Source organism: Cardiocondyla obscurior, linkage group LG09 (assembly GCF_019399895.1).
Source record: "Cardiocondyla obscurior isolate alpha-2009 linkage group LG09, Cobs3.1, whole genome shotgun sequence".
NCBI lineage: Eukaryota > Metazoa > Arthropoda > Insecta > Hymenoptera > Formicidae > Cardiocondyla > Cardiocondyla obscurior.
In genome coordinates this window covers 6,031,118-6,057,857 of record NC_091872.1, presented here as the reverse complement: position 1 = coordinate 6,057,857, position 26,740 = coordinate 6,031,118, and the positions used below count along the sequence as shown (strand labels likewise).

Below are 26,740 nucleotides of genomic sequence, written 5' to 3'. Positions count from 1 at the left end.
CGCTTCGTGCACACGCGGCGCACGCGCGACCGTCCCCGTGTGCGCGTGCATCCGCTCGGGCTTTAAATAAACAATTTTCGCGCTAACGGCCTGGCCGATGCCCATTACGTACGCATGCCTCCCGCGGCGCCTGTATACGCGCACTGCCCGTACGCAACAACCTGCACGGGGTGTCCTAAAAATTACACCCGTCTCCTTTACCCTCGAGACAAGTCCGTCGACGAATAAAAATAGTTTTCCCATAAAATTTACACGGATGCTATCCTTCTTCCAAAAGTTGGCGAGCGCCTTATTTTAAAACCGGAAATGGGGAAGAAATATTCCAACGTGCAGCCGCGTTATCTCACTTTTATCGCGGTTAGAATAAGATAAAAAAAAAATTAAAAAAAAAAAAAATACGGATGAAATGTTAATATATGCATGCTTGTTGAAATAAAATCTCTCCGCCGCGAACAGTTGATAAACCCTTTGACGAAAGAAAAGCGGTTCACGATTCCCGGACACCCGGTAGCTACACGCAACCCCTGCTTGCGTGTGTCACCGGCACATACACGTGAAGTATATATGCAGGCGTACATACACATGAGCACACATATACCCTACGGTGAAGTTAGGTGCACGCCGCTGGATTTTCCAGGGTTTTCCCAGGGTTGCGGTAGAGCGTTGAACCGGGTGGAGGGTGGGCGACGTGTAAGGGTGGAAGGGAGAGCAGCAGCGAGCGAGCGGATGGTGGTGGCTCAGGCGGGCGAGGAAGAGGAGGAGAAGGATGAAGAGGTGGAGGCGCTTGGGGAAAGCGGGGCAAAGGGGTACAGATGGATGAAGGGGTAGAGGGAATGCGCGGCAAGGGAGGGAGAAACTATAATGAGTGGTGCGCGCAAGGGAGAGAGCGGGATAAAAAGAGGGTGGTAGGATAGGCGAAGAGGGTGGTTGGGCGGAACGGGGGGAAAAAGCAGGGTTGGTACAGGGGTAAAAAGGTTGGAAGCTGTGGCAACTGCCGTGGCGGCGGTGGCGGCGGCGGTGGAGGGAGGAAAGGGGAGACCGTGCTCGCAATGGGTGGCGGAAGAGGGGTAGACGAGGGGGATGGATCGAGCACGACGGGTCAATTTGAGTATCCGGGGGAGCATAGGGATGAGAGGGGTTGGCGGTACGCGGGCGGACGTGCGGACGCATGGTCCAGGGGCCTAAAGGCAGTAAACGTCGAAAAATCCGACCGCGTTCGGGCCGTTCGATGGCTCGGAAGAGGGTCGAAGCCGCGATCGACCATTACAACGCGCGAGTCGAGTATCGCGCGTCGTGCACCGGTGGTGCGCGCGGTGTAACGTCGAGAGACCGCACCGGGGATAGGGGCGAAACACACACGCGTATTCAGAGAGGCAGAAAGAGAGACAGAGAGAAAGAGCGAGAGCGAGAGCGAGAGAGAGAAAGAGAGAGAGGGATAGAGAGAGAAAGCGAGCAAGAGAGGGCGAGGGAAAAAGAGAGAGACGCGGGGCTCTTTTCCGTAATTTCGGGGTGAGCCGGCAGGGTCGATTAACGGGTCCGTGATTCACCCGTTAGATCGGTAAGGAGAAAGTTCGGACGCTCGTTCGCGCGCGCGTCGGAGATCTTGCGATATTTCGATCTGTTTTCTTAATCCTCGCGACCGCAGTGGAGTATACGTGAGACAAGTGTTTCACCTTGTTGATCTTTCTAGTGATTTCTCATCGGAAGCTGGAAACTCCATCTCCGAAGTGATAACTTAACAGCGGTTCGTCTCATTTTTGTGAAACCGAAACCCAACAAATTTTGCACACGCACGCTCGAGCACGTAATGCAACGATTCGCCACGGACGTATAATGCTCGCAAGATTCTCTGAGGAATTGTAATCATGTGAGAAAAGTACATTTATATATGTGTTGTGTGCAGCACCCTTAAAATTTGATATGACGCATGCTCATTTAACGATGTAGAAGCCGAGCCTCCGTACATGAACTGGTTGAACCGGCGCCCTTAGTTAAATTAGTTATAATTAGAGCGAGAGATTCAGGAAAGTTCGCGGATAAAATCGTAATTGCGATTCCCGTCTAATTCACAAATCCATCGTGGACTCATTCGCGCGTCCGTCCCGCGCCTTTCTCCTTCTCGCGAGTTTTATCACTTTCTCGCGTTCTTAGTATCATCGCTGTGATACGTCAAGCGTAAACTAGTTCCACGGCATTCAAATTCAAATGCACCCGGCTCGTTTCATGCAGGCGGATCTGTTACACGCATTTGTCCGGTTCAACACCAACGTGCTGTATTTTACAATGTGTTATAATCATGTTACCGCAATGTTACTGCAGATAACATACGCACCGTGAAACGCCCCTATCCGCGGATACATAATATTATCTATTTGTAATGCAAGATGTCTCAAAACCATCATATTTTCTCTAAATTTCAACCGTTACGATGAATTTAGAACGCATCTAGCTGGCGAAATATCAAGGAGCCCGTCGCGCCGAACAGACCGTTTAATTATCTTTGTCATTTAATTTAATTTAAGATAAAGTTTGCTTAAGATTAAAAAAATGGGAAAGAGGTTTCTCCGTTATCACCGTCAAGAGTCAACGTCCTCCTACTTTGCAATGTAAAATAACTTCTTTACTTAAATCTTTGGGAAAAAAAAAAATAAGAAAAAAAAACTTTTGCTTCTAATTCTAACAATAAGCTGCGAGTACGTGGCTAAAAATAGAGAGACATTTTCGCGATATCTATCTATGCGGAACAAACTACACACAACGCTAAAACTCAATGCATACACTTGAAACTTCCCCCTTTCCGCGATCTATAACGTCTTCATTCACCGAGGAATCGTAAAGTGAATTAGAGATGCTGACGTAGCTACCTCGCGGGCATATAAATTTAAAGGATTCCGATTAAGATTTTGTCCTCGCGCCCGGGATCGTGTATATTTGATTGAATGTAACCCGCGAAAGACGGCCACGGCAAAGTTTCGAACTTCCCACCCGCGAACTCGGAGAACATCTGAAAACGGGTTAAGGGTCGGAAGTTTTGCGCCGCCGCTCGCCGCGCGCGCAGTTTATATCCCCCGGAATGTCGAGGGAAAAAGTTTCTCTCACGGCGAGGACGCAACTGGTTCGAAGATTTCCCCGCCAGCGATGACTCGATTCCGCGAAATTGCCAAACGCATCGCGACGCCCGACGCTTTGCCCAATTATCGTCCCCGGCGAGGTTCCTTCGTTGATTGCTACATCGTAATCCGAGGTCTTGCCGAAATTACTTAAACTAGTTGCACTAAATTAAAAAGTAGGCACGCACAACTTTCCCAGGTTCGTGGAAGAAAGCAGGCGAGCTCCTCGCCGAAAGCGCCTTAATTAATAAATATTAATTGAGACAGATTATATAAAAAAAAATAAAAAATAAAAAAAGAGTATAAATTAAAAAACTAAAAGATTGACATCGACGAATAAATTTTTACCTTTGCAAATATTATAAATTCTAATAAGATTTATAATACGTTCGAGGAAAAGGCGTTAAGAAACGCACGGAAATATATTCTATTTCTCTCAAAACGTTCGGCAGCTGTTATGCACATAATTTTGACTGCAATATCGAAATATTGTACAAACACATTTTAAAGTACGTGTTCGAGACACCACTTCTTGCTCGACTTGCAACGCTGAATCATGACACTTGCGAGACGGTATCCAAGATTGCACCCGAAGGCGCGTCGAAAAAGAAGACGCACTCTTTCTCTCGCGATCGATTGTGCAGACTCGAGCTACGCGGTGAGATTCGAAATACCAGTTTGGACAGAAAATTGTCGAAATAAAATTAATACAGGCAGTAATAATTAATACGATCGACAAATTAAAAGATGGACAAACGCAAAGCCTTATATGGAACAATCGTTTGAAATATTACTTAATGCACGGCATAATTACTTCTTGGTTCTTTTTTTTTACGCGCGATGGAAAATATGCCTAACGCTGCGTAGTTTCGCGGATATCTCATCTTCGTAAATATTTCCGACGTATTGTTGGTTTTTCCATTCGCGGGACCCATCTCGTTTATCCCAGCGCGATTTACGAAAAACGTAGAAAGGGAAAAAAGAAAAAAAAAAAAAAAAGAAGGAAAGCCAACGAATGGAAAGCCGAACGAGACGCGGCCACGCCGAAGATTTCGCTTTTATCGCGCGCAAATATTTCTTCGCCGGTGACGGACGTCGAACGCACACGCGACGTGCAGTGTGTTCGGTCGATGACCCACTTCGCGCGCGAAGTTACTCGGACGGTACCAAAATTGGACTTGATTGATCGACTTTATTATTTAGCCCTGTCAACCGCATTCTGCAGCCGGAATTTAAATCGCGCTAAAATCGGAGGCAGCGCTCCGTCATCCGATCGTTATTATAACCATCTTAATTTACAGCAGACGCGGGTAGCCCAGACAAATGCAAGAAAATCAACTGCCGAGAATTAGCTCATTTATTTGCCTCGTGAGCGTACCGCTGTTTCGAAAATAATTTATTGCGCAAAAATTTCAATAACAATGTAGTGTATAAATATAAATTAATATGCAATTAAGGCAATCAGTAACACCAGTTGTAATAATTACATGAATTTAATCAAGTAAAATCTAAAACAATACCTTGTGAAAAAATTAATATATAAATTACGCGTTCGCCTAAAAGAATAATTTTCCCTCGCAAAGCACAAGATTTTTCTAATAATCTTGCCGCTATACGTTCGCGTGTCTGGATTTGTTTTATATTTGTTTAATTTCTCGCGAAATTGATATTAACTTCATTGTTATTAAAAAAAAAAAAACGTGGTGCTATAATAAAGCATTGTTATCTGTGCGATAACTACATGCGCGTGACGAATTTCTGTTGCATTTTCCGAGCCGGCGTCTAACAGGGGGAGGGGAGAGGGGAGGAAATCACGAAGAGGGGAAAGGTGCAACGCGTGCGTTTTCGCGACGATTTCGCGCGGCTCTCCGCCGTTTCGCCTCTGGAAAGTGCGCGCAGAGGGAAAAGTTTTTCTCGGCCAAAGGCGCTCGTCGTCGATCGGGAGAGACGACGATGGGGGCTGCTCGCGACACGGCAGAGCACTCGGGGGCACTCGGTCGCCGACCCAGTTCGCCGTCGGCGGTACCGTGAAAGGGGGACCGAGAGAGAGAGAGAGAGAGAAAAGAGAGAGGCGGAGGTTTTTCGAACGGCGCGCGAAAGTTGAACGTGACCGGCGAAACTTTTCGTGGCCGTGCCAAGCCGAGTTATCGCGACGCCGGGCGACGCGATACGACGCGGCGTCGGGTAGACAAGCGCCGTAGTACCAGCAGCCATCGGTTCCGGGCCGGCCGCCCTCGCCCTCGCCCTCGACGGCGACCTCGACCCCCGGCAGGACCAACTTGTTGTAAGAGACAGCCCTCGGAGAGTTGGCCGTGCGCCGCGTCGCCGTGACCGTCCTAACGAGGGTAACTAGCCGACGCTACCGAGAGAAATATTGGTCGCGCGCGAATCACTCGCGGCAGCTGCGCGAAATCGTGGAACGCTTCGCCGAACAATATCGCCTCTGTCTTGGATGGGGTTACTTTGCGTCGTTGCGTCATATTAAATTGCCACAATTAAACAAATAAACCTGTAATAAAGTGAGACTACATCCATTTTTCCGCGAATATACAATAAATACATATTTGAAAATATCTCTTTGATGAGATAATTTAAAAAATATCCCCTGTGTCGTGCAGATTATAATTTTACGTTCCGCAATATTTTCGCAAAAACCGAAATAATGCCCAAGTTTTATATTTTCACAGAAAATACGTCGTGGGTACATGACGAATGATTGGATCAAATATGTATTTAATAAAGCGTTGAAAGGAATGTGATAAATAATGGTTAATTGCAATTTGCGAGTTTTAAAATTGTATTAAATCTATAATCTACAAAGTACGAGCGTAATATATTACGAATATTATCTCTAGAGGCGAGTTACTTGTTATAGCCACGTGTGCGCAATAAATTTAAAGAAAATTGTGAGCGTTTAAGCGCAAGATACGCGAAATTATATCCTGCGCTCGACAACGTTATCAATGTTTCACGAGTCACACGCATCATAGCGGTGGGACTATGTATAACGGTACGTGCATGCAGCTCGAAATGATATTTTTATTCCTTTTTTCGCAAGAACGTATCCCAAATAAAGGTCTCGCGTCGAACGCGCGGCCGTATCAATTTCGGGAGAGCGTTTTCGCACAAATATAAAACATTTTACTTTTTCATCGGCTCTCGACCTATCCCCCAGATTGTCGCGTGGTTATTTTATAACCGCCATGTATATAGAACGCGGCAGCAATCCTTTACTCGCGCGGCCGTCGCGCCGGTTCGATAGTTCACGGTACTCGGTCGAAGTTTTCTATCGGAGAAACTTTTTTTTTTTTTTTCCCCGGCGAGAGAGAAGAGCGTTCTTAAGGGGTCATGACATCGCTCAGAGCTTTCGCACCGAGATTATCCTCCCCGCCGCCTATCGATAATCGATTATGCGAGCCGATGGTCGCACGTGAGAACCTCAAGGCTGATGTTATACGTGAAGTACAACGGGAAACACAAACTGCCTTCGCCCCGTTGTTGTTTTGGAGCAACGTTAGATAGTAACGACCCACATAACGGGACTTGTCCAATATCTTTTATTTAAGCCCCAATCACCTCTCTTGCATTTCCATTTTATTTCCGAGAACGAAGGGAAAAGGACAATTTGGGGGGGAGGGGAGGGGGGAAAAAAACCGCGTTAAGCAATTATACTTTATCGCGGCGCATGACGTAAAAGGGAAAACGTGGCTAAAGACACTTCTCGTATCAATTACAAGCGATCCTTGAATTCTGATATTTCGCACATATCGCTTTTCACGGCTCATTCGCGAGAGATGTATTATGAGAAAGATTTTAGCACGTTCCGCGAATATACCCTCTTTTTCCCGTCGCAGTCCTAACGAAATTTCCCGGATAATCCAATTCTATATCGCGCACGTTTATGTGATTGAATCGAATTAAAGCGGGCAACGTCGGATTTTACGGGAAGGGGACGGACGATTATAGTCCACGCAGATCAATTTTTATTAGTTTCGGAGAAACGATTTTGGTGATGAAGCGGTTACGTTTCACCGTTAACGGCAGAACTTGCCCTGAACGTCCGCGCCAAGTTTTCCCTTATTTATTCCCGTTCCGCGATAATTAATAGATCGCGAGTTAATTAAGAGAATTCTGTAGTCGCAGGCGGAAAGAAAGCGCGCTCCGTTTCGGGATGCGTCCGATAACGTCAATAAGGGCCGAAGTTTCTAATCGATAAGTCACGTTCTACTTGCACGCGCGTATATCGGAGACGCTTCGGTAATTTCAATTTTCTCAGGCGCGATGATAAATCTTTCCGACGCGTAATTGCCGCGGGCGGCATAAAGCGATACGCCGTCAGTAAATTAAATCGTAAGTGGAAAGTAGTTAAGGTCCTTCCATTCGTCGCGCGGGGCACAGGCGGTGGGATGAAGTGATTATTGTCGGAATGCGGTCAGGCGAGTACGGAGAATGAGTACTCACGGGTACACTTCGTTTCCCCGTGTTTTCTTTCTCTGCGATTCGGGTAATTTATCGTCGTAACTCCAAAGAGAGAAGAGTAAACCGCCGGCCGCGCTCGCGCCCGCGCGCGCTATCGGCTATATACCGTACATAATCCCGCTAAACGAAAGGAAACGTAAGCAAACCGACGTGCAGCGGTCCATTGAGAATTTATAGGCGGATTTATTAGTCATTATCGTGACCACCCAGACCGGTCGAACGCGACTATTGGCACGAATAAGCGGGAGATAATAATTATAAGATATAACACGTTGAAATTAATTGCCGCACGCGATAAATTTTTTATATCGGTAAAAAAGTAGCTGATACAATTCTTACGTCATCGTAATCGTATATCTTTCTCCGTGCACGTGCACGCTTGCGCTATCAAAAATTATGTGGCGATTACGTGATGATAGAAACGATGTACAGATCTTAAATGCGCGTGTAAGGTCAAATCAAATGTTACGCATTTATTGCGCGAAATTGAGGAATCGCCGATAACCCTTTAGCCATTTGGCTTTTTCGATAGTGCAAAGCTGGACACTCTAGTGACACATAAAATCGAAATAAAAAAAAAAGTAAAAAAAATCAATAAGTCATCTGAAGAAAAAGGAGAGTGCAAGTAGAGATGGCATTGACATTTTACAAGACTGTTTACGTTTTCTCAGATAAAACGGACAAATAAGTCTACGAGAAGATGTTTTAAATGAAAAAAATGTCTTCGTATATATAAGGACCAAATGCATCAAGGAGTTAATATGATACCCAAAGGGCGACGCCGCGATATTCTAGCCGGGGTACTCGCACTTCGCTCGAGAATTGCGGCTGGTTATTGCTTCGAGGGCCATCACTAGACGCAAGACCGTCCTTTGGCGGTCGGTTGCCGTAGGTGGCAACGAAGGAGGTGGTGAAGAAGGAGGTAGTGTAGGTTGAGGCAACACGGCGGTGTAGTGGTAACTATAATGAGTGGCGGTTGTGTGTGTGCATGCGAGTGTGTATGTGTACGTGAAACGAAAGGAGAGAGAGAGAGAGAGAGAGAGAGAGAGAGAGAGAGAGAGAGAGAGAGGGGGGTTGAGAGGAAAGCGAGGGAGCGCGAGGACGAGAGGTTGGGTCGAGCAAGGGCGAGATAGGCGAAGGGTGCCACGTTGGATGGCGAAGAGAGAGAAGGGTGCGAGAAGGGCGAGTGTGGGAAAACGTGTAGCCTCAGCCTCCACCCTTTTCCACCCACCGACCACCCTGTCGCTGCTGCTCGGTCCAAGGGGGGCGGGAGAGGAGGAGGAGGTAGTAGAGGGCGAGCAGGGAGGACAGGGGATGGTTAGAGGGTGGCGAGCAGGAGGAAAAAGGGAGCTCTGGGGCCGCCGAGGGGGGCACGACGAAGGGAGAGAGGTTGTCGCACGCCTATCCGCTCGATAGCAGCTTACAGTCCGTACACGTTCGCTACCTCCCTAGAATTTAGTGCCCTCTGTCTCTTTTTCCTTACTTCTTTCAAAATTTCGTCCGAAAAAGACACCTCGACGACTACCCGAATGCATACAACGCTCTGAGATTTCGACCGGTTACCGTGCGAACCTTATTTTCCGGCTTACGAAAGCGTCTTTCTCCCGAGCGTGATTGAACACGATTTACTCAAAGAATGTCTGTTAAAAATACAAGACCTAGGATCTTCTTCATCATCATCGTTGAGGCTAACTCAGTTAAGCGAATTTTATTTTCCACGGCGTTATCTTACATCCTAAATTACAATCTCTAGAAAAGAATGCATAAAGATTGCGTCCCACACAAACGAAGGTAAATTTAATTTCATTCCTCGTAGCTACCGGTTTCGGTTCAAAAATGAAAAGAAATGGCATAACGAAGGCAATATTACTAGGCGGACGAGTAAGTTAGGGTTATCCGAAAAGTTAAAAGAAAGGAACGTTCGAAGAGAAAGTACTATGTTGGCTATCGGATGACGATTATACAGAGAACGTCTGTTTCTTACCTTTGCCGCCTTTGTGAAACTGTATCCCACTGTATCTCGGATAACAGAGACGTCGGTGGAATTACTGTCGAGAGAGAGACGCAGGCGGCCCTAGGCGCGAAACCCTGAAGATCTCCCGCTTGAATCACCCCGGAAGGACGTTTCTCCCTATTATCTCGTTTTAACAGCCGGACGGTGGCGGCGTATCGGGCGAGGAAAAAGTCGCTTCAAAGTCGCACGCGAGCGACCGAATTCGCTTTAAACGCGCCAACCCCTCAGCGCGTTTTAATTAAAAAAATATCCCCGGTCCTGCGCGAGCACAAAAGCTGAAATTACTTGAGAAGCGGCCGACGACACCCGAGCGACGGAGAAAGAAAGAAAGAAAGAAAGAAAGAAAAAGCATCCGACGTCTTGAGACTTTCGCGCGGGGATATCATTAAGCACACCTGGATGTAATACGTGCTCGTTCGCAAATTGTGGCACTGAGATATACCCGCCTCTTCCTCTCGCTCGCCCCCTTTTCCTTCACCCCTTTCGACGTTTTCATCCCCCTCCCCCCCTTTTTCCTCCTCTCGCCACCCTCCCGTTCTCCTCATCCCCGACACGCAAGCGGCGTGGGAAAAAGAGAGCAACGTCAGAACTTGCTCTCGACCGTTTCCTAGGTCGCCGCCGACGGGTCTTCGTCCTGGAAAACCCTGAAAATTGATTTTCCAGGCGCGGTCTCCCGCGTTACCCACGCACAGGTCTCTCTCGGTTGCATCGATTTTCACCTGCCTTCCTCCTGTCCGCTACCCTCTTCTCTTTCTCTCTCTCTCTATCCATCGTATCTATCCATGTACCTTCTCTTTCTCCATCCTACTGCTACCTCGTTGCTTGCCATCGCCACCGACTCAAACCAAGCGTTCATTCAGAATCCGAGAGGAAAAAAAGAAGCGAAATCTAGGTCAATGGAGGTTTGAGAAATTTGCGATAGTCGCCACCGCCGTCGTTTCGTTGCGGCTCGCCGTTTGTCCATGCGACGAGCGAGGAATATCGTTCGTGTCAATTTCACGCCGCTCCAAACGCGAATATACACGTCGATCGAGAAATTCGCGCGTTTGATAAAGCGCGAGGACTAACAATGCTCGTCGGAGTTCACTGGCGACGATTAAGATGTCCAAAGTGAAATAGATTTATCTCTGCGACAAATCTCCGCGGCACGTTTGCGCGTTTGTGACTTATAAAATATAGCGACCTCGCCCCGCACAAATCACTTTTAATTATTCGCGTAACGGATATCCGGCGAAAATCCCTTTTCTTATCGGAGAAAGAGATCCAGAAGACGACGACACGACGAAAGTCAAGAGAGTCGCGATAATTAACTTTACTGCCGGTACAAAAATCTTACACGACTGCGAGCGATCCGCGCAACGAGTTAGCGGCCATTTAGATAATAAACTGTACATTTCGCGCTAAATGATAGCCGAGATCTTCCGCGGCTCCCGCGCGCATCGTTACCGCTCCTCTGAAAATGAAGGAGGAGAGGGTCGTGTCCCCGCGCATTAGAAAAATATCAAGGGCAATATTTCTTCCCCGAGAGCGCTTGTTCGCCGGTTACGAGAACGGGGATCCCGAGAAAGAAATGGGAACGGGCGAGAAGAAAAATGCGATACCTAAGGTCCTGTTGCGCTCTCTCCGATGCCCGGAATGCCATAATGCGAGTTAAAGAGAGCTGCGACGGCCTTGAAGTCCGAAAGTTCGGAAAGTTAGCGCGACACGGAGTTTTGACTGTCTCATCGTAACGTGATGGACCTTGGGAAATCACGCTGGGAAAAGTACTTGTTGCAAACATCTTCAGAAATCCATTCAGTCGTGTGACGTGACGAATTGCTGTGTTCTCTGTAGAAAAACTAATTAAAAAGTTCCTTCTCTGAACTTTGGTTCTCTTTCCTTCGAGGAGAGTTATATTTTTTACGTTTGCATGAAAAATATATATTTGAAATAAACACGTCATAAAACATATACAGTCATACGCCAAAATAAAAAAGGGGGTTACTAAACTCGAGGTTTTTTAACATCTTTTAATAGCGGCTCGGAAAAAAAATTATCGCGTTGACTTGAAGCAAAGTTCAAATTTTTTTTTTTTTTTCTTTTCTTTTATAGAGTGTATAATAGATTGGGTAATGGAGATATACATAGAAAAGTAGAAGATTAAGATTTCTAGAGGATCACAACTATAATAATATCTGGATCTGTCAATGAATAACGTTATTAATTTGCAAAACTATAAATGAAACCATACTGAAATTAATTATTCGGTTATATTTTCGGTTTCCAAATAGGAAATATTATCTTCAGATTTCACATATTGCACATCGATTATGTATCAAGTTGCACGGTTCAGAGATATCCATTAATAAAAATATGCTATGGCAAAAATATATACGTAAATTATTTGCGGGAACAATGGTTCCATATTACATAAAAATATTTGCATTGATATTAATATTTATGACGTATACTTTTCTGTATTTTATTTCTACTTTTAACAGCATTACGTTTTAAAAATTTATACCTCTAGCATATTTTTTCATATTGAAAAAATTAAATCCCCCCGAAATCAATAGCGAGCGGTATTACCAATACTAATATTGTATTTAAAAAAATTTCAAAAACAGCAATAAGCTCGCGATAACGTGTCGAAGGAAAGAGAAATCGTTTCGTAGAGACATAACTCACAAAGGACGTCCGCGACAGAAGTTTAACGTGCTATTTTTTCTTCCACGGCAAATTCTCAAATTTCCCATAAATTACCATAATTCCCGTAAAAAAAAAAAAATAGACTCTCGACCCGAGGTTGCGTTGAAGCACACCCCGATTACGTCCGTATCAGAGACGAGTCACAATTTACGGACGAGACCCGTCCGACAGCGCGGCGCGAGAACGAGCGCATTTGCTTTCCATCGACGTACGATACGAGAGGGAGTGAAACACACTTTTCACACCCTCGCTCGAAACACCATAAAGCACCCGGCTAGGCGGGAAGGTCGAGCGAAGTCAAGTTGGGTTAGGTTAGCGTCGTGAATGACGGAGGAGGGTCGCGTTTCGCCCCGATAAAGTTTGTTCGATCGGCCGTTAGTCTCCTTCTTATGGCCCCTTTGCCGCGGCGAGCTTTAAGCGACGTCCATACTAAAGTTCAAGCTCATTGCTCGGCATTGCGCGGGCACGCATCTCGAGAGAAAATGCTCACGAAAAGAAAGAAGAACGATAACGAAATAGGTAACGAAACTTGGAAAACTGTTGCCAAAACTTTCTGTCGAAGATGTTCCTCAAATTGGATCGAGTCATCCCCTTAGCTTTTTAAGTCTCGCCACCTGTATCCTAGATTCACGCTAATTGTACTAATTACGCAAAATTATTGTTCCAAAAAACTTTGCCCGGGGGTCACGGGGTCCGCAATGTGGAACCAGCATTACGCACACGTGCGATCCGTGCCTTTTCCCGCGGACTTGGAGGTCGGGCACGTTGTGCCGGAAAGCGTGCAACGGCCGCGGACGAGCGTTTAACTTTGTTCCGAAGTTCTCCAAGGTCGTGCCGGCGCGCCGCGCTCGTTGTAGGTCGGTGCCACTGGAGTAAAGCAGCGAGAGAGAATTTCCCGAGGCCGCGTCATAAATCTCTATCTGCTGCCTGGGGGTAAACGTTCGCGGGATAGACTTTGGCGACGATTGTAATTTCGCACCACCGGGGGTGTTGTCTCACGTGTACCGCGGCTACATGTGTGGGTGGACGCCCGTGCACCTGTACACCAGAGGAAAGAGATTTATCGGGGACCCCGTTTTCTTTTCCCGTACGCGCGCGAGGAGAAGCGATGCTCATTGCCACGGCGTTTGTCCCGGCAAATAAATTTATTATCGACGTACCGTGGAAGAGTAAGGTTTTAATTTATGAACCTTTTTATTAACTTGTTTAGAAACTTTTCTAACTTTAATACAGGTGCATCGTGGCAAGTGGGAGGCTCTATCTTCTGTGAAAGAAGTTACTCCAGCGTGACATTTTTTTTTTTTCCACGCCGTACTTCGATAATAAACTTTTAGTTGCGTATTTTTATTTAAATATTATCGCGGAAAAAATAAAGATATCCATTTTTATAAGTTTTTAATTTTAATTCAGGCTAAACTCTAATCTCGAAATAGAAAGAACCAGGCTGTTAAACAATGTATTTTCGGGGGGGTTTTTTTTTTCTTTTTAATTATCAATTTTATTTTATTTTATTTTATTTTATTCTTTTTTTTTTTTGTAATACTCGCTGCTTTCTCAATGAAATATTGGGCCAATAAAATTTTGGTAAATTGTTGCAATAACGCGGGTGCGTAGTTTTCCGAAAGCGTTGAAAACAAAATTCTCCCCGGGGTATTACTTGACAATGAGCACTTAGCTGCTCATTCGTGCGACCGTATAGTTAAAAACGAACCGTTTAAATGCTCCATACGGCATCGCCGATCTGCATAACCGCGGGAAAACCGGCGCGGGTGCCTTTTACGCGTTACGATAAACGTCGTGTTTGCTTTTTGCGATACGAAATAAACGATCGCGCACATTTACCAAGCATTCATACGTCAATATTTAGAACGAATTGTCGTCCGTACGATTTACCGCTGTTTGTACGCTATTTATACGCGCTATTTATTATTTATACAATGGAAATTTGCGATTCGCAACGCTAATTGACGCTCGTCGCTGTTGCAACATTCAAGCGGTCAACCGCTAATCGTTTGTACATCTTGCGCGAGATTAATTTATGTATCTTCGTGAAATAGTCCTCTCTTTCTCTTTCTGCACTTCCGATCGTCATTAAAGTAAGAGCAAGTAATCTTACAATATCCGACAACGGAACTCGCGCCTCCCAGAGTAAAACTAGTACATTAATAATAGAATATTAATAATTTCATCAATACTTGGAATTATTATCTTGTAAAATTCATTCATTAATTAAGCGGATTATTTCCGAAAGGTAAACGGTGGATAAAATTCAATGCTTTAATTGTTACTCAAATTAAGACTTCTACGAAGGAGTCATTATCAGATTAAAAAAAAAAAAAAGAAGAAAAGAAAAGGAAAAAAAGAAAAAGACAAAAAAAGAAAAGGAAAAAAAGGAAAGAAAAAAAAAAGGAAAAAAAAAGGGAGTAAGTCGTTATCGCATTAAAATGTATCTCAAGTAGTAAACTTCAAATGATAAAATTTCCTGACGATGATTTTAGTATAATCCGGGCAAAACGATACCCGCGCGGTACCATCGACAATGGAAACAACAATGGTTGTCATTTCTATTACAATAGACACGCCGCGCGCTTCTGTTCTAACAATTCCATTATCTCCGCGCGAAAGCCTCCGCCGGGGCGAGGCTTTATTATGCCTATCAGAAAATTTAGATCGTTTATTTAATGGGATATAAATAGTCGAGCGCGGCCTATTAACAAAATACGGAGTATTTCGCGCGGAACAATAGCTTTGCGAAGTCATTTGGCCGTTCACGCGACGACTGCAATTATACGTTTCGTTATAATGGTGCCGCAAGTAAGCAATTTAATGCTTAACATTATGCAATTAAAATTAAAAAAAAATGGATCGCACAATATCGCGGACGTCGATTTCATTAAAATTTTTAAAAGCCGCCCGTGCACTTCGACGATGCGTGTAACACGCGCCCGTACATGATAATAATTTCATCAGCTTCCCCTCCCCCGTGGCTGTAAAATTACTCCGAGGCTTGAAAAATACAGAAAAGAAAAAAAAAAAGAAAAAAAAAAGAGTGTAGGGGAAAGGGGAGGGGAAGCAAAATTTTTAATTTAACAATTTGTCAAGTATTTAATTCGAAAGTGCATTTCCGAGCGCGAATCTTAAATTAGGTCAGGATCACAAATTAATACTTTGCCACCCGGAATAATCAAGTTCGTTATAGTCGCGAACATTCACGTTTCTCACGATCAATTTTAAGCGGTACTTTTCATTGTGCTTTATCTTTACAGGGAAATGCCTACATCTAAGTGGTCTGACGCCCGAACCGTTGACTGCGGACGACGATTACAAGCTTTTACGATTCGGCATCGGCTTCACAAATATGGTAGCTCGTGCGACGAAGGGCAGCGCAGATCTTACAAGAAAGGAAATTAAAGAAGGTCAGTATGCCGAACGACAGTGGCGTTGTAACGAGATCGATCGATGATATAATTGCGAAATCTCGGTCGAAATTAATTATCGTATAAGCCGATAACGCCCGGACATAATTTGCGGGAAAATTAATTTGAATTTAGTATTACATTCGCGTGTTACGTAATATTTCGCCGTTTATATTTTATCGCGTAAGAAAGAGCGGAATGCGCCTGTATTTTATTCCAATTAATATTTACGAATTTAAATGCTGCAGTCTCAATATAATCAGAAAATCAGACAGACGATGATAAAATTAAGTTATTTTCGCGACGAAACTAATCATTTAAATACAAAGATTGGCAAAAATAGAAATAATTTTTTAAAATCAGATTAAATCGTTAAAGTTATATTTAAAGAGATATTCATTAATTTACTTGTTTCAGTTTTTTTGCGAGTTATTAAAAATAAAAAAAAAAGAAAAACTAAAGCTAAGAGCCGAATAATACGGACACTCTATCGCCTATATTTTAATAACGATTAGTAGATCAACCTAGCCAGCGATTGACTTCAGAATCCTACGCTTAGACATTTTCAATAAACTGATAAGATTTCGTCAGGCAAGCTGCCGCTTAAACAACGAGAGGGCTAATGAAATTCGAGGAAACTTGAAGAAAGCGACGCAACTCGAACGAATAAATCACCCAATCGCTTTCCTTGAGTATTCTCGACTGCGACTGATGGATTCCGCTCGCTGCTTCAAATTTCTATTCACATGTTTGGCGTATTTCCAGTCACGTGAGCCTCACGAGCCCGAAGGTACCTACGAATCCCCGTCGGGGATTCGTCCCTACAAAAGGTCCCTCTTTCCGCCGAGTTGACCTGAACTCGCAAAAGGTCCTAGATTTCGTAATAGATTAGTAGCCCGAATATTCTCGAATATTAGCTCGGCTCTGAAGCTGAAGCTTTGGTAGTTCGGTTCACAAGTGGGCAGTCACGCAGTGCTGCTCGGAAGGTACACACGCCAGCGGCACGTAAAGCAAACGTCCAGATTAGAGAAGCGACCATCACTTCATGAATCATGTGATGATTCTAAGTGCGCGTAGTGTAAACCGGCAAGATGTGCGAAACCAGGGTGATTTAATGTGCGAATCTATTGACCATTTCTTATTTTTATATTTTTTTTCTTTGCCTTTTTGCAACTTATGTTCAAGTAAACTGTTCGACTCGAGCTTTATTATTCGCGTGCTCTTCGGCTTCTCGGGACACTTTACGATCAAAAATCGCGGAACGCTTGCCTATTCTCTCTCTCTCTTGCTCTCTCTTTTCGGTGAAGAATGGAGAGTGAACGAAAAAAACGGTCTCCGAGGCATCTGCAAGATTAAATGAACTATATCCCGCGTCTAGAGACAAAATAATCACGAGCTCTGAGCGCATCTGTGCGCACGCACAGATTGGGATTTTCGAGCCACGGATAAAAAAAAAAAACGTTACGCTCGCATTGTGTACATCGTGCATCTTACAAGTTTCCAATCACGTGGTCGCGTTATCTCCGACGCCGCAGAGGGAAGGGACGCGGTCTTCTTCCCACACTAAATTTTTTTTTTAACTTTCCTAAGCAAAGACTACTTCGGCTACGTCGACGTGGATCGTTTCTCCCATTCGTAGGCACAGTATAAACGGAGGGGGACGTATACAGGGTATTTCAAAGGTACTTCGCAAACCGGTTTATAAAAAAAATTGATTTTTTTGTTCGTTTACTAACGGTCGTTTCGTTAACCGAATTATTTAAACATCTAAAAAATAAAAATTTACACAACGTGTCGAGAATATTCGCCGATTTACTTTGCCTTTGTGTCTGAGACGCGAGACGGGAGCGTGTATTTCGATATCCATAAAAAAAAAAAAAAAAAAAAAAAAAAAGGAACGAGAAAAAAGAGCGCGGATATGCGAAGCTAAAAATACATTACAACAATGCTAATGAGATAAAGAGCCGGTCGCATCAACAGGAGGTTATGCGTGCGCCCGGCAAGGCGGCTCTCCATGTTTCTTTCCGGTGCCCGTTTCCGAATCGCCCGTCCCAACGCGTGGAAATTTGTCAATTTCCCGGAGAAGTGAAAATTCGACATGGCGTTCTTCTCGGCAATGCTCCGGTGAAAGGCTTCCCCACGACAGAGCTCTCGCCGGGTGTGTTTTCAGGTAACGCCGGTGACCGCGCGAATCGGCCCGGCCGCGAAAGTTATTGTCTCGTTGTGTCTCGTCGGGAAAATCGCGTTGCGCCCGACGCCATTGTCGCGATCGGAGCAACGCTCGCCACGAGGAAGCGAACGCTCCCTGGATCGTGGATCGAAAAAAAGAAGTACTCACCATGATGCCGATCGTTCGTGTCGCCGCGGCGTGGCCGGTCCTCCTCGTCGACGGACGTCTCTGCGCTCCATCTCGCTTCCCCGGCGTCCCCGCCTCTGCATGAATCTTCGATTCCCATCACTTCCATCACCGAGTCTCATCTACCCGCACCGAGACTGTTCTCTTTCACAACCGACCGACCGGGCTCCGGATCGCTCGCATGTAACGACCATGCGTGTCTGCGACGCGGGAAGCGACAGGACTGCCAACTGTACGGGACCGCCGCGCACTTAAGGCATATCGCAACACGCTTGTCGCCCGGCCCGAAAGCGACGTGGACCCCTTCACTCGGGCGACATCGCTCCACTTCGGATTTTTCGGACCGGAGCTGCCGTTATTAGAGAGCAGCATTGGCGCCGCGAACCCTAATTCTATGCCTGGCCACCAAATCGTAAAAAAGATGCAAAGACCGATTGTCGAATTAACTGGTTGACTCGAAATAAAGCAGGCAGCTTTGTCGTTGAACACATGCTCTCCGAACGCATAACACCTCACTCCGTGCACACGTCTTTCCTTCGACGCTCGTTCCGCTTCGCTCTGAAAAAAAAGAAAACCGCAACGTATTATTTATTAGGAACGAACATAGCGTATTAATTAACTGCCAATAGACGACGTTCTCACCGGCTCTGTTTTTACGCGGAAAAAGCTCGTCCGGTTGGCGTTCATCGGAGCGTCGTGTGCGACATGGATAAATTGAAGTAAGCCGATAAATTAGCGAGGCCGAAAGTATAAAAGCGAAGTGGCGGTCGGACACTTTATCTACCCACCTCAAACGAGATTAATCCGTAGCGGCTAGTCGCGGTTACGCATTTAAGACCATCGACGACGCGCGTACCGTCCGTGCATTTTCCATCGTCCGGTCCCTTGTTAGAATGCAGCGCCGACTAGGCGCTGGCGTATATTTTTCTAATTAAATCGAAACCAAATGTGATACTTAACAATTTTTTTTTATTAACAAGGTATTTATTTAAAGAAACTTAAATAAGGTTTTAAAAATCAGAAGCAAATTGCCCAGTACTTTTAGAAATTATATCGATATTTTATATTTATTTATTTTTTTTTTTTTACTTTCAATAATAATTTTGCAAAATTTCTAAATTTATAAACAGAAGCATTATTACAAATCTTTTTATTTTTTTATTTTAATGAATTTTTTAACGTTTAAATATACACGTAAAAAATGGAATAAATACAATTATAGTTTGAATCACAGATAATTTCAAGTGTTTTTATGTTGCCAATAAATGACTTAAATATCGTAATTAAGAAAATTACATCGACATTTGTATCAACGTTGATTATATGCATTATGTGAAATCGTTTTGCTCGCTTTACATTATTCATAATTATTACGTCTTTCATGAATCTTTCATGAATTGAGAATTTTGAACCGTTGTCGTAGCCAGTGAACGTTTGTTTATCGAGAGTGCTTCATAATCTCTCTCTCTTTTTTTGCGAAAATACACGGAATAAGCGATTTGCGTGACAAAAATAGCACCCACGAATAAACACGAGCGGAAAAAAAAGAAAAAAGAGAGAAGCGACAAGTGTAACGAATGATTTTATGCAATAATGTCAATGTTTACAAGTTGAGGTAATTATAGGTTATGTACCACAAATATTAATGTGTCGTTTATCAGAAATCTGTACACAAAATTCACATTTTCTTAAAGTTTCAGAATAAAAAGTAGGAATAAAGAACATTGGCAAAAAGGGGAAACAGGAAGATAGAAAAAAAAAAAAAAAAATTGGTTATTTACGTCGATCGATCATCGAGTAGGATAGTCAATTACTTGTTTTTCGAACGATGTAAATATTTTTTTTTCGATACAATATTAATGATTTTGTTATTAATGAACGGCAGTTAATATTATATCGACATCGTAACGTATTTTCTTGTAATATTAATATAGAATGGAGGCGTTGAACGGTAATCGTTATTTTTATTTCACAGGTAGTCACATTCTACTCGAGAAGCTGCGAAAGTATAAGCCAAAAATTGCAGTATTCAACGGCAAACTCATATACGAAGTATTCTCAGGCAAGAAGGAGTTTGGATTTGGAAGACAGCCCAATCTCGTCGAGGGCACCAACACGGTAAAACAGCCGCACATTGTTTCTTTGTCCTCTCTCACAATAGTACCGTGAAATTCAAGAATCGGTTGCCCATAGAAAATTTTGAAACTTAAAACTTTTGCACTTTTTTTAGGCGTATTGGAACCGATAATTTGAATAAGTTTTCATGAGACAATATGGATTTAATTCCGTCACGATCACTCTCGTGAATTTAATAAATAATATACTTTAACGCTTAATATCAATAACCGCCCGGATAAAATTTTTACATCTCGATATTTCGTTGCAGTACATGTGGGTTATGCCCTCAAGCAGCGCGAGGTGTGCGCAACTACCACGTGCTGCCGACAAGGTGCCATATTACGCTGCGCTGAAGAAGTTCCGCGACTACCTGAACGGTACGATTACGCACTTGGACGAGTCAGACATCGTATTCGCCGACTCAAAGCTCAAAAAGAAGGAGCACGAGGCGATTGAGGACAAGAAGCCAGTGTTCGTCGACGATTTGCCCGACGGTGAGAGCCGAATCACGGAGATCAACGGCATGGGGATTAAGCAAGAGGGTGTGATACCTGGAAAAAAGAAACGTGGCAGGCCGAAGAAGATAAAAAATCCGGAGGATCAACCGCCGCCGGATCCTGAAAAATTAGACGCGAATGGAGAGGTTATCAAAAAGCGTCGCGGGCGTCCGAAAAAGATACACCAACAACAAAAGCAGATGGAAAGTCGTGAGAGAGAACAGCAACAGCAGCAACAGCATCAGGCGATGAGCCACTTGAACGACGGTTACGGTAACGTGCCGAATTGCTTTTCGCCCCCACTGATGTCACCGCCGAAGACGTTCCCGCACATGGCGCCGTATGCGCAGCCGCCGATGAACGATGGATTCTTCGGCCAGGGCATGAACGACAATAGCCCGTACAATATGAGCGCGAAGCAGAGTCCGGTGCACCTGCAGCACTACAGCCAGAGCCCTAAGTCCATGTCGCTGTCGTTCACGCATTCGGACCTGTCGTCAGAGATCAATACTGCGATCTCGTCGGAGAACAACCTCGAGCCATCGCCTTTGACGTCGCCCAGCGTCGAGCACCCGGATTTCGAGCCGCCTACTAGCATGTCGCAGCAAAATATGGGCAACGACCATCGTCAGTACAATCCGGCCGGAGGACCCGATCCGACGGGCCACCATAGCAGTCCCGGCACGCCGTCCCACAACAGCTACGCCTATATGGGTTATCACGACCAGCCGCCGGACGCTCATAATCCGCATCCACACCAGACGACGCCGACGCCTCTCAGCCAAACCGCTGAAGACCATTCTCATCATTCGCATCCTACGCCACCGCATCATCCGCACACGCCCACGCACACGTCCATGTCGCCGCACCATCCGCACGAGCAGTACGGCATCAAGAGGAACTCTGGCCAGGACGTGGCGTCGAAAAGTCTGAGCGATTTGGAATCTCTCGTAGATCAGATTCCGAGCATAGCCGACGGCGGCAATCAGCGTCTGCAGCATTCGCATCCGGGTATGCCGGGCGACGACTCCTTAGCGGAGAAAATGGACGCCCATCATCAGTCTTACATGTCCGGTTTTGGCGGTATGCCGGGAGGACCAACCGGGATGACTAATTATAGTCCACCGTTGCCGTTAGGCGGTGGACCTTATCCCTCCTCGCTACACCACTCTCCCACTGACGCGGGCTACGGAGGTTTGTACGGAATGAACAATCGTCATCATCAAGAGTCTCAGCAACAACAGCAGCAGCAGCAACAACAGCAGCAGCATCAACAGCAGCAACAGCAGCAGCACAGCAAGTCGTCCTACACAGTGGAAAATCTCGCGTCTAGCAACTTCACTCCGAGCATGAATCACGGTCATCCTGGTAATTCTTATCCTAACATCATACCCGGCCATTACCCAGTACCAATGGGCTCGACCAACGGTTACCTGTTCGGCGGCCTCGAATCTAGTTTGATGCAGCGTACCTACGGGATCGGCGGGATGAGTGGCATGAGTAGCATGCACCCGTCCGCCGCTCTCGGCCACCCGATAGCGGCCAACCCGTATCCGTACAACGGCTCGTACTCGAGCTCGTTCGACGCTTACCCAACACCACCAGCGGGCATCCACGCGCCCAGCGCCAATTACCCCGGCTACGTCAGCACGGCTGGCGCGGCGCCCAGCACCACCACCACGCCGCCGTCCTACCTCGCACCGTCGCACCACAGACCACCGGTCGACCTCTCCTACGACGGTGTATGATAATCGATGTGAGACTCCGTTTGCCATTACCGACCCACCACCAGCTCCCCGTGAACCTATCTCTCCTCTCTCTTTCACCTTCTCCGTCTGGTCCTCTCCTCCACCTGCCGATCGCCTCCTGTGCGCGCGCGCGAGCGACGCACGTATCCGCTGCGTTTATCTTTTCTACGTATTTTTACACACGTCTTTTAAGACACAGCTATTAACGTGTCGGGGTCGCACCGTCGCGCGTCGTACCCCTTCCCCAAATTACCGCTCCGCCACCCTTATAACTTTCCCTGTTCAAATCGGCAACCATCCCGCGAGATGTTACCTGCAATCTGTGCGCGTATCTTTCGCCCTTCATTAATTAAGTCGTCCACCGGCCCGACTACTTTGCCTCATCTTTTTCCTCTCCCCTTCGCCGAAGTCGGTTCCGCGTACAAGACACCCCAGAATTGACGGAAAACGGATGGAATATATGTATATATATTTTCCTCCGAAAACATGACGACTATGATAGCAATAACGAACTACTATCCGAATTATTATTAAATAGCGTAACGTACATGCATTTCATTTTAAATGCATATTACTTTAAGAGTAGCTTAATTCTTAAGTTTAATTTTTAAAAGGTTTGATCGAGATATCGAGAACAATTTGAACAATTGTCGGGCTCGTTGATCAGGCCCATGAAACGTGCACGCGTCTGTATTACGTCAATTTTGGGGCACCCTACGCAATTCAACGTCCCTCGCCTTCTCGTCCTCCCTTTCACCTCCGTCCCGCATCCCGCTTTTACTTCGTCGCCGCGCCTCTCTCACACTCTATTTTTTTTTTTTTTTTATCACGCTCTCGATATGTGATTACGCTGTGAGTAATTACGGGCGCGCGGCTCAGGAACGGGAGAGCCGCTCGTGAAACGCAACTATAGCGCACGCAACGAACGAGAAACGTAAGCCTCGTAAGGGTAAATCAGGTTCCGATCGCCGTGATGATAAATGAATAATGTTGAACAGAATCGCCGAACATAATCGCGACTACGAATTCAACCTGCGTAGCTTAGGTCGGCCAAATGTGTAATTGCACTAGCCACTTTTTCCCCCCCTCTCAACGTCGATCAAAAGGTATCGATCGTCGCATCGCTCGTTAAAAGCATATCTACGAGTTTCACTGTCGAAACTAACGTTTTCGCATTTCCGTGTTTCGAAAGGCATTCAAGATCGCAAATGGGGTAGAGAGAGCGCGTATCCTGTATCAATTTCCAATTGTAAATTGTTACCTTTCAAGACCGATAAGAAATAACGCGTCGACGTCGTGACATGATTTATAAGAACCGAAAAATCACCGGTTATTAACGAATATAATTTTGACATATGATTTCGCTTATACTATTCGAATTCTTGACATGGTGACAGTAATTTATTTATTTGTTGACTTTCTTGAATGTAGTCGTACATCAATGTGCGTTGCAATAAATGTACGACACACGCATTGTGCAATAAATTCGAGTCACTCATGTTCACGTGCAAATTTATCATTGCTATATGCATTGATAAAATTATCATCTTATATAATATATGTATATATATAATATCACACTTATTATATAATATCATATATTGCGTAAATGATATTCAAATACCAAATTGTAATATTATTTATTGGCGGTTTTAAAGTGCAATGAGATTCTTTTTGTGTAGTATTTGAAAAACTATTCATACAAAATTTTTTAATTATCTATTACACATTTTATGTATACAAAGGTTTATATATTTTTTTTTCTTTTTTTTTGTAAAAATTATTATTTTACATCTATCAAAAATGAACCAATCAAAATTTACAACTGTTTCGTTTCGGCGAAAAATATGATTTACGTTTTAAATTAAAACAATGTGGTATTTACTTATTGTGCTTACGTACACGCATTGTGTTTTATATCATCGTTAGTCTGTTGTACTGTTATTAATGTACTGCGTATTTGATTAATTAACGCCGAAAACGCTTTAAATTATGACGCATTGTTATGTCATCGGACTAGCTGTCTTAATGTTATCTAAGAAATCGACGATTGTATTCGTTTTACGTGACGACGCACGTAATCCCATTCGAAAAGCGACAGTTACGTAACTGTATAACTATTCGACGCAAGAATGACTAAAGAACTCACGTTGACAATGGAAAAAGAAAAAGAAAAAAAAACAAAAAAAACAAAAAAAAAACGAAAAAAGGGAAATCCGTCGAGATCTTGTGTAAACTTATAACTGAGGAGCCACATCTCCTCGTTGAGCAATCTCTCTCATTTCGACCGAGTGCGCCGAGCTTGATCGATCTGAAAGTTTCACACTCGCGAGAAACTTAAACTTTGTAAATGAGTTTCGCTCGGTTGTGCCATAATGAGGCATCGCTGTTGATACGGTGAACGAATATGAGCATAAAGATGACAAGTAGTACGTGGACACATGGAAACGTGGTTGGTCCATCGGAAATCTTAGGGCCTGATTGCGAAAACGACGGTTTTGCGTACCCTCTCGCGTTTCTACGAGCCCATTGTCTTGTAACGCAAGATCAAGAATGCAAAACGATTAGATATCTTTGTACACGGAGCATCATTTCAAGAACGCGTTCGAACCGGTCCGGATCTCCGTTGACCTCTGTTCGCGCGATCGAATGTTTCTTAGCCCGAATAAAAGATACGTCACTACTTGCTGGTTCCTTTTCCCTGCCGCGCACAGAGTGCTCTAGATAAAAAATTTTTTTTTTTTTCCAACTTTTCACTTTCCGTTGTTTCAGCGGATATTACATTTCCTCGTCGTGCTCTGAAACCGTAGAAGATTATCATCGAATTCGCGAGCCGCGCGTCCCTCTCGCGCTCGCCGCTCGTACGTGAGCTTTTTTTAACAGAGTAAATATTAATCGTTATCGTCATTGTATCGTTAAGGTTACTGCACATAGCGAGGAGAAGATTGAGCCCCGATTGCATCGGCGCATCTTCAATCGTGGCACGGCCATTTTCATCGACGTTGATCAAGTTTGACCATAGTTTAATCCCTTATCCGGGCAAATCTCTCAAACGCGACGCTCAGAAAGAAAGTAATAAATAACGCTACATAAGTGTGGGGCGAATTAAAAATTTGCCGCGTCGTTTTCCCACGAGATCAAACACCGCGGCAACTTTGCACGAGTGAAGTCGAACTGTAGATATGATTTAGACGTTACGTTAATTCGGCCCTTGCCGCTCGCTATTAATATTTCGCGACCCTTCGGATGCTTTCCCGCATTAAAAATTTGAAATTTCGGACACACTTGCTCGCCGACGCTCGAGTAGCTCGGCGTCGCTTGGAAAATCGGGAAGTAACTTATTTATCTCCTTCTCGAGAAAACTAGGAGACTAGAGGGAGACAGAAAATCGATTAAACTAAGGTTGATGTTAATCGATGTTAATAGAATCGGCCTTGCAACGCGCGCGGGACAGAATTCGCCGACGATCGAACGGATTATAAACTCTCGAGCCTCGGCAAGAGATCGCCCGCGCGATCCCGAATGCCGAGCTTACTTTAACGTAAGGAAACGCTAAACCGTAGGCCCTTAAAACGCGTGAGATGAAAGAATAAGGAAAGAGATTAACTCGTGTGCACTTTGTTCGTCACACCGCGCCATCCACTTTCGTACCTCGCGCCCGCAATAGCCATCGCCGTTTTCTCGTTGCAACTCTATTATTTATCGTTACTCGATATCGCTGTGGAGTTACATACGTTACTGTCGTTATTAACATAATCGCGTTACGTTGTCTCGTTAATTATATTCTGTTATGCGTTTCGCATTTTGCCGAAAGTCACTATATATTAATACACAATTATATGAAAACGGATACATTTATACGCGACATCCACACGGGCATGCACACACATACACGAACACGACACGACACAACATGCACACTTACATACAGTTGTAATAGGTATTATAGCTGGCATTAATCGGCATCCTCCTTTGTCGCTGACCGACGCTGTAAAGTGACGCATCTGATATGATTATAAATATATATACAGATATAAATATATAAATATATAAATATATATATAGATATTATATAAATATAAACTATAAATATTATATATTGACTATATGTAAGGATAAGCGAGCAACATTAATCTCGGGTGAAATCACCTAAGATGTGTCGAGACATTTAAGATGATGCACAGGGTATAGATGAGAATCGTTGATATAATAACTGATGTCTATATTATAGATGTTTCTTTCGTTCCATCATCGGCCTCAAACACACAAGTACACAGCATACATACACACAATCACGTACACGTACACGATCGC

The 26,740-nt window shown here is 44.6% G+C and overlaps 2 protein-coding genes across 2 annotated transcripts in view; one reads left to right on the top strand and one right to left on the bottom strand.

Annotated features, from left to right (window-relative positions):
• Positions 1 to 18,203, bottom strand: part of Dnmt3 (DNA methyltransferase 3) — a 120,575-nt gene extending 102,372 nt beyond the window's left edge. The window contains exon 1 of the mRNA XM_070661418.1: positions 18,046 to 18,203. Within this exon, the coding sequence (XP_070517519.1) occupies positions 18,046 to 18,172 (127 nt within the window). The 5' untranslated portion in view covers positions 18,173 to 18,203. The remainder of the gene's footprint in view (positions 1 to 18,045) is intronic.
• The window catches only part of Tdg (Thymine DNA glycosylase), a 107,224-nt gene extending 82,115 nt beyond the window's left edge, over positions 1 to 25,109 (top strand). The window contains exons 7-9 of the mRNA XM_070661427.1: positions 15,558 to 15,707; positions 20,039 to 20,181; positions 20,450 to 25,109. Of these exons, the coding sequence (XP_070517528.1) occupies positions 15,558 to 15,707; positions 20,039 to 20,181; positions 20,450 to 22,426 (2,270 nt within the window). The 3' untranslated portion in view covers positions 22,427 to 25,109. The remainder of the gene's footprint in view (positions 1 to 15,557; positions 15,708 to 20,038; positions 20,182 to 20,449) is intronic.
• Positions 25,110 to 26,740: the final 1,631 nt, after the last annotated feature.